The sequence below is a fragment of the Notolepis coatsorum genome (assembly GCF_963971535.1).
Source record: "Notolepis coatsorum genome assembly, chromosome: 16".
In the NCBI taxonomy this organism is placed as follows: domain Eukaryota; kingdom Metazoa; phylum Chordata; class Actinopteri; order Aulopiformes; family Paralepididae; genus Notolepis; species Notolepis coatsorum.
In genome coordinates, this window is record NC_140180.1 from 71,484,414 (window position 1) to 71,498,259 (window position 13,846).

At 39.8% G+C, this 13,846-nt stretch overlaps 1 protein-coding gene across 1 annotated transcript; it reads right to left on the minus strand.

The window, feature by feature from the left end:
- Nucleotides 1–7,357: 7,357 nt before the first annotated feature.
- LOC311243010 (vesicle-associated membrane protein 7-like) lies at nt 7,358–13,843 on the minus strand (the record flags this gene model as incomplete). Its single annotated transcript, XM_084332072.1, has 5 exons — nt 13,742–13,843; nt 13,074–13,235; nt 12,821–12,878; nt 12,581–12,718; nt 7,358–7,480 (listed from the first exon to the last, which is right to left on the minus strand). Exons 2-5 carry the CDS (start codon nt 13,217–13,219, stop codon nt 7,358–7,360), a joined length of 465 nt encoding a protein of 154 aa, XP_084188198.1. The 5' UTR covers nt 13,220–13,235; nt 13,742–13,843.
- Between the last annotated feature and the right edge of the window lie 3 nt (nt 13,844–13,846).

The window sequence follows — 13,846 nt, forward strand, 5'->3', positions numbered from 1 at the left end:
AAACGAGACATAATGATTTTACTGTCTGCAACGAATGTTATAATAAAAGCCCTTCGTTCTATACACTTGTCTGATTGAAAACTTTATTAACAGACCGCAGAATGGGACAACTCGGCACGCTCTGAGCAAAGAAAGGAACTGAGATATGAATAGAGTATTGCTTGCTATGGTCCGGTAAATACGCTGATGTTATTGAACGCATAACTATATAATGTCAATGCCACAAAACGAATGCCTTTATTATAAAGTAGTAACTTTATAGTAATAATAATAAGAACGGGTCGGGGGGGGTGCCCGCGACACCGAGTGAACTGCGCATCCGTGTTTCACTTTCAATAACTAATGCGTGCTTGCCGAATCCAAAACAATATTCATGCTGCAAAGTCATCCTCTAAAGATAGACATTTAGACTAGAGGCAGGCTATATGCTATAAAGAGTAGACTACTACTACTAAAAAAAAAAATGCATTCAAACTTTTTTTTTAATTTTTTGTGTGCGTGCGGTAAAAACCGCGGCGGTAGGAAATATTTTGCAAATTTGTGCGATAAGGAAATAATCAATACCGCGGCAGCTCCAAATGCGCTAATCTTCTCCAGAGTCAGACAAGAAGATAGACACCAATTTTCACTCCACGTTCAGTAGAAAGCTGGCTGCAAGCTAGCCTAGCTTAGCACATATTAATGTAAGCTTATACGGACAAGCTAGCCTAGCTATTGGCCAAAAACGCCTCTCAAAGTTTTAAGATAGGATAGCTGGTCCGTATCTTCCATTAATTTGTCTGACTCTGGAGAAGACTGTAAGCACATTTCCCATAATGTTGCTGTGTTCCTTAAGTGAAATCAAGAAATGTTTTTAGTTTAGGCTATGTTCTTATCTGTTTCCAGGAAAATGTCTCTTCCATAACTACAACAACGTTCTGTCCATCCTGAGAGATACTGTTGCCTGCTGTGGTTTGCAAGTGTATCCATCTGTGATGAGGTCATGTTGTGATTGCGGTGTTCGCTGTGTTTTAGATGCAGGCGGATGGAGCGGACGAGGGCTGCGTGACATTTGTGTTGCACGAGGAAGACCACACACTGGGCAACTCCCTCAGATACATGGTCATGAAGAAGTCAGTACTTGAACTCCTAACCATAATGTAGTCTGACTGTCTGATAATGTTAAAGCCCGGTCAGACATGGACACAATGACCCTAAACTTTAACCTGCAACAGCGGTCATGAGTTTGACCTTGTGCTCTTTGAACTCTGTGGGCCATTGAACTTTTTCCCTGCGGCGCCACATTGGAAGTAATGAGACAAGGGTTTGATGTATGTTCCCAAAGCAAAACCATCCCCCCACAGCCTTGCCTCTGTTGGAGCAACATTGATAGTAATAAATTAATAATAATAATAATGGTTGCGGTTTGACAATGTCATTGAATCTCAATTCAGTATCTAATCTGCTTTTCAAATCCCTAATCCTAACCCTAATCCCTAATCTAACCCTAAATCAAATATTTCTTTAGGTAGGCTGGCTAATTATTTGAGGCGGTGGGGGGGATTCTTAGTTTAAGAATGTGTATAGATTTTTTTTGTAACTACGAAATCATAAATTAATATTGAAAGAATGGGGGCTGGGCTTGTAGAAGAGAGGGGCTGAAGACAATGTACTGATTAAACTAATATATATAATACACTATGGCAGTAAGCCATACTGGCCAGTGGTATAACTAGTAAGAGTACGTAAGGGATATATAGATATAGTATATACAGGTATGTAAACAGGAATATATGCACTACGGTATGCAGGTATATTCAGATGGATGCAGATAAATATATATACGATATACAGTATTATTGTACATGGCTATCATACAGAGTTATATGGGTAGACTAGTCTGAGGTAGGTAGTTATGATTAGAGTGTAAGGCAGTTGTAGACAGTGAAGACAGTAGATACTGTAGGTACATACTAGAGGTGGGCATAGATTAATTTTTTTAATCTAGATTAATCTATCTGCAATCCTGGATTTAATCTAGATTAAAATCACTAAAAAAAAAAAAAAAAAAAAAAAAAAAAACTGCAGAAGGCATTCAAAATATGTGTGTTCTACCCAAATAATGACCAGAAGTAAGTCCTTACTTTTTCTTTCCTCCTTATGTTTCTCAGGCCAGGTGGCCCATTACACCATGAGCCGTCTCCCATTTCCAAAATGCATTACAGACTGTTTGAAAAAGCTGTTTTGCTATGATAATTGGTAATGAAATATCAAAATAATGTTCAATAAGATGTACTTGTGTTTAATAAGTTGTTTTATTCAGAAGTTAACACAAATAAATAATATTACCAGTACAGTACAGTATCTAGCACTCTCAGGAGCAAAACAGAAAGAATCATTTCAAACTTGAACTATGTGACATGGCTTGAATCAACTGCTCCAGTGGAGTTGCTCAGTGGCCAATGGTGTCAACTGTGGTTGTACTGGGCAGCTCCCAGGTGTGAATGGAACTGTGTGAATGTGAAGCAGGGCGTTCCTGAAAAAGAGCGTCTGTGCTCAGCGAACCTACCCTGGGTAAATAAAGGTAACATTTTTTTTTTTTTTTTTTTTTAGATTAATGTGTTAATTATATTATCGCACGATACTAGTATAGCGTTAACGCAGCACGTTAACGCCGTTAACGGCCCAGCTCTAGTACATACATACCCCAAAGCGACCAAACTAACTTCAATTCTTAAGCATTTGGATGAAATACATTAGAAGTCATAATATTTAAATTATCATCTATTTTATCATCCAAAAATATAATGCCATCCTTAAATATGTGTTTCCATGCAATAATCGGTATTACTAATTAACCCATTCTCCGCCACCACTTTGATTCGTCCTAAACCGTCCTCTGCCAGCTCTATTTGTCCATGGAGATGTTCACCTTCTTTGCAGGGCTATAACTTTTTAAATTGTATTGCTAAATTGACATTACTATGGCCCATTCAACATCAATTATCTATCATTCAGGATGTAGGAATGTTTTACTTTTTCATTCATACTAAAATACTGTCTAGAGTATAAATATGTTTTTATCGTTTTCTGCTGTATTTCATAGAACGTGAGATATAGCCATTTATGCATATATTAGATCATCAAATGCAGTTTGATAGCGATTGACGCCAGATAAAAAATTTCAACTGTACATGATCCTAGACATTATGACTTATCATCTGATGTTGATCGGAGGGGGGGGGGGGGGGTCGTTTATAATGCAATGGCCGACATTAAATGATTCATGTTGTATGGGTGATATATAGATTAGAGCAGTTTGTATGGTTAATAATAATCAAAAACGCTGAAACTCACAGCAGCTTCCTCTTACCGTTGGGTGATCAGCGTGGAGCAAAAAGATCGCTATTATGGGATGTTGATCTAGATCAGGGGTGGCCAACCCGCGGCTCGCGAGCCGCATGCGGCTCTTTGCCCGTCAATGTGCGGCTCTTCCATCCATAAAAAAAAATTAAAAAAAATTAAAAAAAAATATTTTTTTTTATCTTTTTTTTTACTTTTTTTTTTTTTTTTTTTACTTTTTTTTTTTTTATGTCACTCATTCTATAAGGACGTAGAATAAACATTTACATTTTTTTTTAAATGGTCCATTTGCATGTTCTTGGTATCTGAATCTAGGGACATATATGGATCAGTGTCAGAAATAGTGTGTCTGTTACTAGGCTTGAGTAAATTGTAATGAACCAAAGGAGAATATCAATTCTATTTAAAAAAAAAAAATTATCTTTGACTGTAAATAACACCATGCTAAAATTGACCAGACCTGAAAAATCTAAGCAAATGAATAAAGGGAAGATGATTAAACAGAAGGTTTTGTAGATACAGTACTGAATTCTGCCATCTTTTTTATAATGTAAATTTCTCCACCGTTCTTCATCATATTGCAACACCGTTTTTTGCAAGACGTTCACAGAAAGGTAGAGAAACTAACTGCGTTCTGTTTTATGGCAATAACGTTCAGGTTTGTGGGAGATAATCCCAAAAAATAAGAGAAATTAAAAAGTAAATCCAGAAGTCAGATGATTGACAGGGGCTGGTGTGAGCTGGGTAGGGTAGTTTTTCGAAATTTGAAAGCCCCGAGTCTCTTCCTTCAAATGACTACACTCACTTTTGGCTGTGCCACTTCCTCCTGTCAATATGCGCCGGTTTCCGACTCAATGCCCTGAGATTTCTATAATCTTATATTTCACTAATAACAGTTAAAATAATTGGTAAACAAACATAATGCTGAAAATATACACTTTTACTGTATATCTCGGGCTTAAGAGGTTAACCCTGTGAGGCCCAAATTAAAAAGAAATTAGCAACTTCAGAGGCCAGAGGGTGGGACATATAAACACATTTACTATCAAATAGCATTGTGAGGCTGAACAACAGGACCAATTGACTATACATGTGCTTAAAGGGGAACTATCTTATAAATGGCTTTTTTCAGTGTTTACCATTGTTTCTTAGCTATGTGGACTTATATTAATAGGATATATGTCTCTAATTCTCATATTGGCGAATTCTTCCAATTCTCCTCTCACAATATTCACCCTCACTGAACTGAGTCATCTGAAAATGTGCATATCTGTGATGTCAGAGATTTCTCAGCTGCATAATAATGTGGCAGTTGGCACCAGGCCACACAGTGGTTGGAGCCCAGCCTCAAAACGGCTTAAGATCTTGAGGTAGAAAAATGCGGTTTTTAGTACTTGATTAGAAATACAAAACAATGCATTTTTTTTGAAAAAAACCTAGGTGTTCCATAGACTCACAGGAATTGTGTAAAAGTGCCCAAATAGTGAAAGAAATAGTAAAATAGTTCCCCTTTAACATTTTTTAAATAAACATTATTTTTTTAAATGGCTAAAAGTGATTTTGTAATTTTGCAACCGTGGGTCTCACGGGGTACTTTTAACCCTGTGAGGCCCAAATAATAAAGACATTAGCAACTTCAGAGGCCAGAGGGTGAGACCTATAAACACATGAAGGGTGCCGTGACTGAAAAAAAAGGTTGAGAAACGCTGGTATATGGTGTGGCTCTTTGTGGTACCACAGTAATTTTTTTGTGGCTCTTAGTCTCTGACTGGTTGGCCACCCCTGGTGTAGGCCATCAGCACCCAACTGACGAGGACAATCACTACAATTAAGTAATAATAGTGAAGGTCTAGCTGGCTGTGGCTTGGCGTAGAGTTAGAAATGCATTCCAACAGATAGCGTGCCACGGCATTAGAGCTGTGAATCTTCACTGGCCTCACGATTCGATTCTACGCTGCAGCTCAATAATATATTACATCCTCAATTTTATAATCTATATTACTGCACATGGCTACTTTTTCATCAATTAATACAAGCAGTCAGATACATTTACTTTTATTTAGAAAGTTCTTAAATCAGAATGTCAAAATAAATGTCTTTACTAGTGTTGCATGATAGATACTAGAAAGGTATCTCGATACCCAGCTGTTAAAAACGGTTCAATACTCTTTTTACTAGTATCAGTATTAGTATCAATACTTTTAGAATAGCCTGATGCTGTATTTTCTATGAGTTGAGTGGATGCATGACCAGAGCACTAGCTTTAACTCATTGACCACTATGGCTGGGCAATTAATCGGAAAAAAAATCGCGATCTCGATTCATAGACCTATGCAATCTCATTTCTAAGTTCTAATTTTCTTTATTTAAATTTTTTTACTTTTTACTTTACTTTTTAAATGATTTTATTGAAAAAATAAGAATCGTGATCTCAATTCTTAAAGGGGAACTCCAACATTTTGGGAAATTAGCTTATTTAACATCTTCCCTGGAGTTAGACAAGAAGATACATACCTTTTTTGTCTCTGTGCATGCATTTTAGCTTTGGGAATAGACGCTCCGTTAGCATAGCTTAGCTTCATCACTGGAAGTGGGGGAGATCCGGAGCCTTACAGTGCCTTACAGTGTATTGCAAGGTCTGACATTGGTGGGCTCTAGGTCAACTCCTGAAAAGGGGGTCAATGTCAGACCTTGCAATCAAAAGTTAGGGGGCGCACTGAAATTATGGCAAGGGTTATTAGCCCCCTAACTTTTGATTGCAAAGTCTGACATTGACCCCCTTTTCAGGAGTTTACCTAGAGCCCACCAAGGTCATGCATATCAAGTTTGGTCAATGTCAGACATTGCAATACACTGTAAGGCACTGTAAAATCGATATGTCAATTGGTTGATGATAAATCCCCTTATTCCATGGTGAAATCTCCGCTTCGAAACGTGATACACAGTGCATGCTGTTGGTTTGTGATCAGAGTAATATGATACTCCGTTGGAGGGTAAAAAATTTAAAAAAATCCATTCGCCCGCAATGATACTGCAGTGGAGCGATGGCGCCCCTAAGAGGATCTGGCCGGTATTGCATGTTGCTGATTCCACAGAGGCGGGTAGATCTGCAGAGTCGATCGGGGATCTTGATACGGTTATTAATATGGAATAAAACAATAACAACTTGCCACGGCTATATACGTGCCTCTGGTCCACAACGCATGGCACCAAAACACGTATATATACGTGGCTGGTCCTTAAAGTGTTAAAGACCCCATAAAGAGGTCCTGCATTATTATTATTATTACTCGTGATTGGCGCTCAGGCGATGGCGAGTTAACCCGACAACACTCGTGATTGGTGCTGAATGAGTTAATAATACAATAATAATAATATATTTGATTTGTAGGGCGCTTTATAGTTGGAGCAAATACCAAAGTGCATTGTAAAGAACATAAAAGCTTTTTTTTTTATATAATTTTTTATAATCGATTATGTTCCGTCACTGCATCGATGCAGAATCGTCCACATCCGCATTGCGATGCATCTTAGAATCGAGAAATGTCCACACCCCTACACGGCATGGATGACTACATACAGTATCTGTCTCTGTCAGACCAACTTCCTCTCTCTGTGCCTTCATTAGAAATCTATCCGGCTACAAGCTAGCCTAGCTTAGCTCCGGGAAAGGTGATTTGGGGTCACAGTTAGGCTAGCTGGTCCATATACGCTTCCATTCATTTATGCTAAGCTAGGCTAGCTTGCAGCCGGATAACTTTCTACTGAACACACAGAGAGAGGAAGTTGGTATGACAGAGACAGATACTGTATGTAGTCAACCATGTCATGGCATGCTATCTGTTGTAATGTATATCTGAATTTAAACCAAGCCACACATCTGACAAAAACAGTAAACAAAGTGCAGTACCATGTTGTCATCTGTTGCCTAGAGGGCGCCGTTTGACGACTTTACAGATGCTACCTTTAAAGTCACGCTGAGAGAAGTGGCCACAAGATAAACAACTCCACCTCTTTACAGCTGTTTGACAAAAAGGAGATGCTCACCTATGTTGCGGACCATAATGCCTTTCAGGTCATCCACCTGCTTCTGAGTCTCAATCATACGGTCTGAACCCCGTGGGTCTGAGTGGTGTTTCTGTAGAGAGAGAGAAAGAGTGAAATATGTGGAAATACTGCGCTTGGTTTAGGCGAGAAGTGGTGCTTAGTTATAGTGATGGCATGATGGAGAAAGGGAAAAGTAGCCTTCCCCGTCTGTTGCGGCTACATGTAGGCTGTCAAAAAAAAGCCACAAGGGGGTAAACAGAGGAGTATAAAGACTGTGACGTGCCATGCATCGTATAACAATTCCGTTCCACGTCCAGAATATGCTTTTAAACTTTTTATTCTCTCACTTAATGGAACAAATTAGACACACGTAAATACTTAAACTAATACTTTTGCAAACTTGCGTTCTTGCAATACTTGTGCTCTTGGATACTACACTCTTGCGGTCAATAGAAAATATAAGCTCCCTGGGCTCACCCCCTCTTTCCGTAAACTGTCAACACACCCGTGAAAATGTGAATGAAATCCCATATGAACACTCCCAAACCCCAGTGAACACGCCCACCACCTAAAGTGACAGTACAACTAACAATACGACACCATAGATAGATAATACTGAAACTTACATATATGGCTCCTATATTTCGGCCCCTAATTATTCAAATTCAATAATTACACAACTGTACATTATGTAGGAGACCAACAAGAAAACATTAAATATATGGTACAATTATGCAAAAACAATAGTGTCTTTTCTTTTCGATTTTTTTTAATAATATTTTCTCACAAATGTCCTTTTCTTCTTTCTTCATTTTATTCTAAGGCCAGAGGTTACTAGCACATAGCCTTTCAGTGATCTTTACATCACTTGGTCAGCCAAGTCAGAAAAACAAAACAAAAAACGAATCCAATGTTCATGTGTCAAAGTCGAGGTGCAGAGTCATCAACTATGAGCACAATATCTCCAACGATGAAGTTGCGCTCGACACTTGACCACTGCTGACATTCCTGTAGTAGAGGTAAGTATTCCTTGACCCATCTTTTCCAGAATAAGTTTGACATATACTGCACTTGTTTCCATCTGCGACAAGCATATATATCCTCCTTCTGAAACTGTCCTGGTAGCAAAGATGGCATGGTTTTAAGCAGCAGAAGGTGGTTAGGGGTAAGTGCTTCTAAGTCGTTTGGGTCAGTAGATGCTTTTGTAATGGGACGGCTGTTGAAGATAGCTTCTGCTTCGCAAAGGACTGTGTGAAGACCTTCTTCATTGAGGTTCTGCACCTTCAGGCAAGAGTTCAGGACCTATCTCGCAGACCTTATTAACCTCAGGCTCTCACATACTCCTCCATGATGTGATCCAGTAGGGGGATTGAAAATCCACTTGATGCCTTTCTGAAGGAGTGTGTTCTTAGGCCATGGTTACACTGGGGAAAAACAGCAACGTTGTATTTTCGAATGATTACGTTTGCATGTCCAAGTTAAAAGGAAACGCCGTTTTGGCAGGAAAGCGCGTTTTCCTAGCGGCAACTCTGAAAGGGTGTTTTCGTTTTGGAAACTCGTCGACAACAGAGCCAATGGATCATGCTAGGTATTTAAAGATGGTGGCTTTCTGAGATTTTGAGCAGGATGTGGAGTGACTCGTTCAACCTTTCTGATTGGTTGAAAATGGCCTTCATGTTTGAACTACATCGCCACCTACTGCTTTGGCATTGTACTACATGTATATACATCACTCGGTGGTCACGAGACAAAACAACGTCTAACTTAACTCTAACTTGCCTGCCAATACGCAGCATTCTGAAAAGCGAAATTAAACGAATCGTTCTGGCCCTAATGTAACCGCAGCCTTAATTTGAGCAAGATCCCAATGTTCCATTGCCTCCTTCAATTGACAACAAAGTTGGTTCCGTTGTCTGAGCGCAATTACAGGACTTGTCCATGTCTTGCTATGAAGCGTCGAAGAGCATTGATAAAGGAATCTGTATCCAATAATGATGCTACTTCGATGTGGATGGCTCTTATTGATAAGCATGTGAAGAGAACTCCATACTTCACTGTACTCCTTCCTCGCTTAACTTCGAAGGGTCCAAAATAATCAACTCCTACACGAGTGAATGGAGGTTCATCTGGAGAAACTCTGTCCAGAGGTAAATCTGCCATCTGCTGGCGCCCTGGAGCTGCATGCAGTCGCTGACAAACAATACACTTGGACATGACTTTCCTTATAGGCACACTAGCACCAGTGATCCAATATATTTGGTGCAGGTTAGATAGCGTGTGGTTACAACCTCCATGTCCCACTTCTTGATGTATGTGCTGAAGAATGAGATCAGAAATGTGAAGATCTTTTGCCAATATGGCAGGATGTTTAGACTCTTCAGGCATAGATGATCTACTAAGTCGTCCCCCAACTCTCAGAACACTGTCTTCAAGAACTGGATTGAGCTTGTAGATGTGGCTTGTCCTTCTCACACTGTCTCCTCTTTGTAAGCTGTTGAACTCATCTGGAAACCTCTTCCTTTGACAAAAGCGGATAATCTCCATCTCTGCTTCTCCGAGTTATTCAATTGAGGGAGATTCATATATAGTGCTGTCAATAGATTAAAAATTTACTAATTAATCTCACAATTTTCTGTAATTAATCTAGATTAAAAATAGCATTTTTCTACATAAAACTGAAGCTTGTAACAGATATTTACTTGAGTAAAATCATGGAATTAATGTAAAATCAACACAAAGAAAGTATATTTAGATTCAAAGACTATTTTAATAGCTTTCTTTGAATACAGTTTCTCTCCTGTGAAATACAAATGTTCAACAAAACCATCAACATTGACTCAGCTAGACCTCTTTCTTATATCCGCGGCGCTAAGATTGAAGATTTTTCACTCCATAGATGAATCTAGATAGATTTATTTGAATGCTTTAATCTATTTAAATTAATCTCCAGAGTTAAAGTATTAATTTTGACAGCTCTAATAAATACATATATATATATAAATTAGGGATGCTCGATATTGGCTTTTTTACCGATAGCGATATACCGATATTGTCCAACTCTTAATTTCCGATACCGATACCAACCGATACCGATATATGCAGGGTTCCCCCCCCCCCCCAAAAACAGAATAATTTCAGGTAATTAACATTACATATCTCTTGTCATGTAATTAACACAACATTATGCATACTTTGACAATAAATAAAATAATAATTTGTTCTTACTTGCTTGCTTGGGTAAATGGTTAAATAAATGTAAAAAAGATTAAAAACCGATACCGATATAACATTTTTATGCCAATATCGGCCGATAATATCGGACATCCCTAATATAAATCCATTATAGAAAGCCATGGCCTAATTTGGACAGGAAAACATTTGAGTCCTGTGCAAGAGCTACACAATAAGCCTACTTCTGTGCATCAGTGCACACACAGCACTTATTTGCTCTGCCTCACATTGCTATTGCCTCATCCACCAATATTATTAGTGCTTGTATAAGAAAACATTTTCAAAGAGTAGGTTATTATCTGGGATTCTAATTTGTACGAAGAAAATTAAGCTTGTTACTCTTCTGTAAAGAACATAGCTGCCGGAACATTTTGCCATCATATTTCTTTTTTTAAATATATACAAATGTGCACAATATGATATAGGTTATACATATGCATGTTATATAGCCTACTCATTGGCATTGAGCAGATACAGTATATATCAGTATTATTCTGTAATGTTGCTCCCCAAATATGCTATCTGTTCTATGTGTGTCATAACATGCATGTCTAAATGCCAATGTTTTTTTTTCATAGTAGTGATCAGAACTGATATTTGCATTCGAGATGTTGAGAATTGTTGAATTTCAAGGAACATGCCAACATTATGGGAAATGCGCTAATCTTCTCCAGAGTCAGACAAGAAGATAGACACCAATTTTCACTCCGCGTTCAGTAGAAAGCTATCTGGCTGCAAGCTAGCCTAGCTTAGCACATATTAATGTAAGCTTATACAGACAAGCTAGCCTAGCTATTGGCCAAAAACGCCTCTCAAAGTTTTAAGCTAGGATAGCTGGTCCGTATCTTCCATTCATTTTTTTTATTTTTTATTATCCACTTTCTCCTTATTTTCTATTTTTCTCCCATCCCAATTTCGTGTATCCAATTCTCCCCTCCCCTGTCTTGAACGTTGCTCGACTATGCCCCCCACTGGTCGGTTGTAGAGAGGATAGAAGCCTTGCATCATGTGTTCCCTCCGGCACACGAGGAGGCAGCCTGTCACATCTTTTCGCCTGCCAGCGCGGACTCTCATTGGAGAGGTGTAACGCATGGGAGGCTCACACTACCCTCGCCACTTCCTGTCTCTGCTGTGCAGGCGTCGCCCAACCGACCTGTAGGGGTCGCTGTCCACAACGTCCAATCCCCACCCATCGACTTCCACCCGCTGATTGCCAAATGAGCCAGTACGACGGCCGGCCCAAGCCGAAGGCAATGCTGAGACTGGGATTCGGTACCGGAGTCTCTTGCATTGGTGACGAGCGCAATCTCCGCTACGCCACCCAGCCGCCCATCTTCCATTAATTTGTCTGACTCTGGAGAATACTGTAAGCACATTTCCCATAATGTTGCAGTGTTCCTTTAACACTTTCAGCGCCAGCTGTTTTATCCATTCTTGTAGTCAATGGGTCACGCTTTAAAAAGACAGTAACTATCCCTCGTCCAACATGTAAAAAAAATAGTACATTTTTTCATGTATACGTTTGCTTGTTGTCCTGTGGTGAATATTGTATAGTTTCAGAGTGATCCTGGCTAATTCCTGGAAGCTGCGTTATAAAGCGATATGTGCATTTTGCTAGAGGCAATTAGGCATCGTCTTTATTCTGTGCGCAGGTGAGGGAAGATTTATGCACGCGCGTGCACGCAACGTCATTAAAACAATGCAACCAGGTATGAAATCACCAACTGGTTGTCACACACAGAGTCGTTTGGGTTCTCACTGCAAAGAGACCACTCCAGGGTTCGAGTGGAAGCGAGCCGAGACCACCATTTCTTGGTGATCTTAGCTAGCTTGTTTTGTTCTGCATCCAAGTGTGATTGCTGTGTTCACATTAAGCCCAAACTAACCGATCCACGGGGGCACTCCCTGTATTGGGACAACTACTCCAAACCTTCCAGGTGTGAATACACCCCCTACTCACCATCTGAGCTGCCAGCGTGGAGGAGAACTCGCTGTTCATGGCGTATGGCAGGGCCGTCTGGGCTCGTGACCCATACGTCGTCTGGAAGCGTTTCTTCACCTCACTGAGGAAGCTGAACGCACGTGACCTCTCAAAGTCCTGCAGTTACACAACCATTGCACAAAGTGTTCAAGTACACTCCTTCAGGATTAAAACATAGCCAAATGAATAACATGTTGAAAAAACTATTGATATACTCACATCATCAGTGATGCACAAGTATATAATTCTGTCATGGCAGATATAATGGAAAAGATAGCTGCAAGAAGAAAAAAGACAAGGATTAGGATTCAACAATGTATTGTAAAGTAATGCAATGGGCATTCTCCAGAGATCTCGACCAGAGTGGCATAGCGTGGCATCACATGTAACAGAGGCCAGAACCTTTTTTATTACCAATACAATGCTAATGAAAAGGCTCTGAATGAGGCAGTCACATGCTCCTGAGCTTTACCTGCCATGGCTATAGGTGAGCTTGTTGTTCTCAGAGGGAATTTTGGCCAAGATCTGTTCCGTCACTTCCAGAAAGTTCCCACCGCACCATGCATGCTTGGCCAGGATGGTGGTACCACGGGCCACCACCGCAAAGAGGATTGCCATGGCAACAGCCGACTCACTGACAGAGATGGGAGAAGAGAGTGGTATGGTATGGTATTTATTTTAGACAACAAAACAGTGTGGCAACGTTAATTCAGATGTGACCAGAGGCAGTGTAAATCAGTGGCTACTGATGGTGGCCAAGCTAGGATAAACAACATAATGGGTCAGCTGAAATGGTTTGGGGGGGGAAGACAGGGAAACGGGGCATAACACACCGATTTTATAAGCATATCAACAAACATTAAAGTAACGTTAGCCGCAATGACCTGACGTCAGCTATCCCCTAACGTTAAGCTCCAACTCCAAAGCTGTGTCACAACAATGAGTCATGTTTTCTGACATGAAACATGACATCGAAAGCATAGCTCGTTAGCTTTCCCCAAAACAACAAGCTAGCAGCCTAACTTCCTATGGTAACGATATATCTACCTCGATATGCTGCTCCTGGCTCAAGTAACTGTCAAATAAAGACGCTTAGATTGACGCAAATGAACCAGTACCAACAATAAACAATTTAAATACCTTCAAGTTGTTTTAGTGGCGTTCACAGTCTTTCGTTTATTTTAAACATTTAAAGATATTTCAGCAGCTAGCAAGCTAGCTAATCCCTTCCGTGTTTCCGAGTGA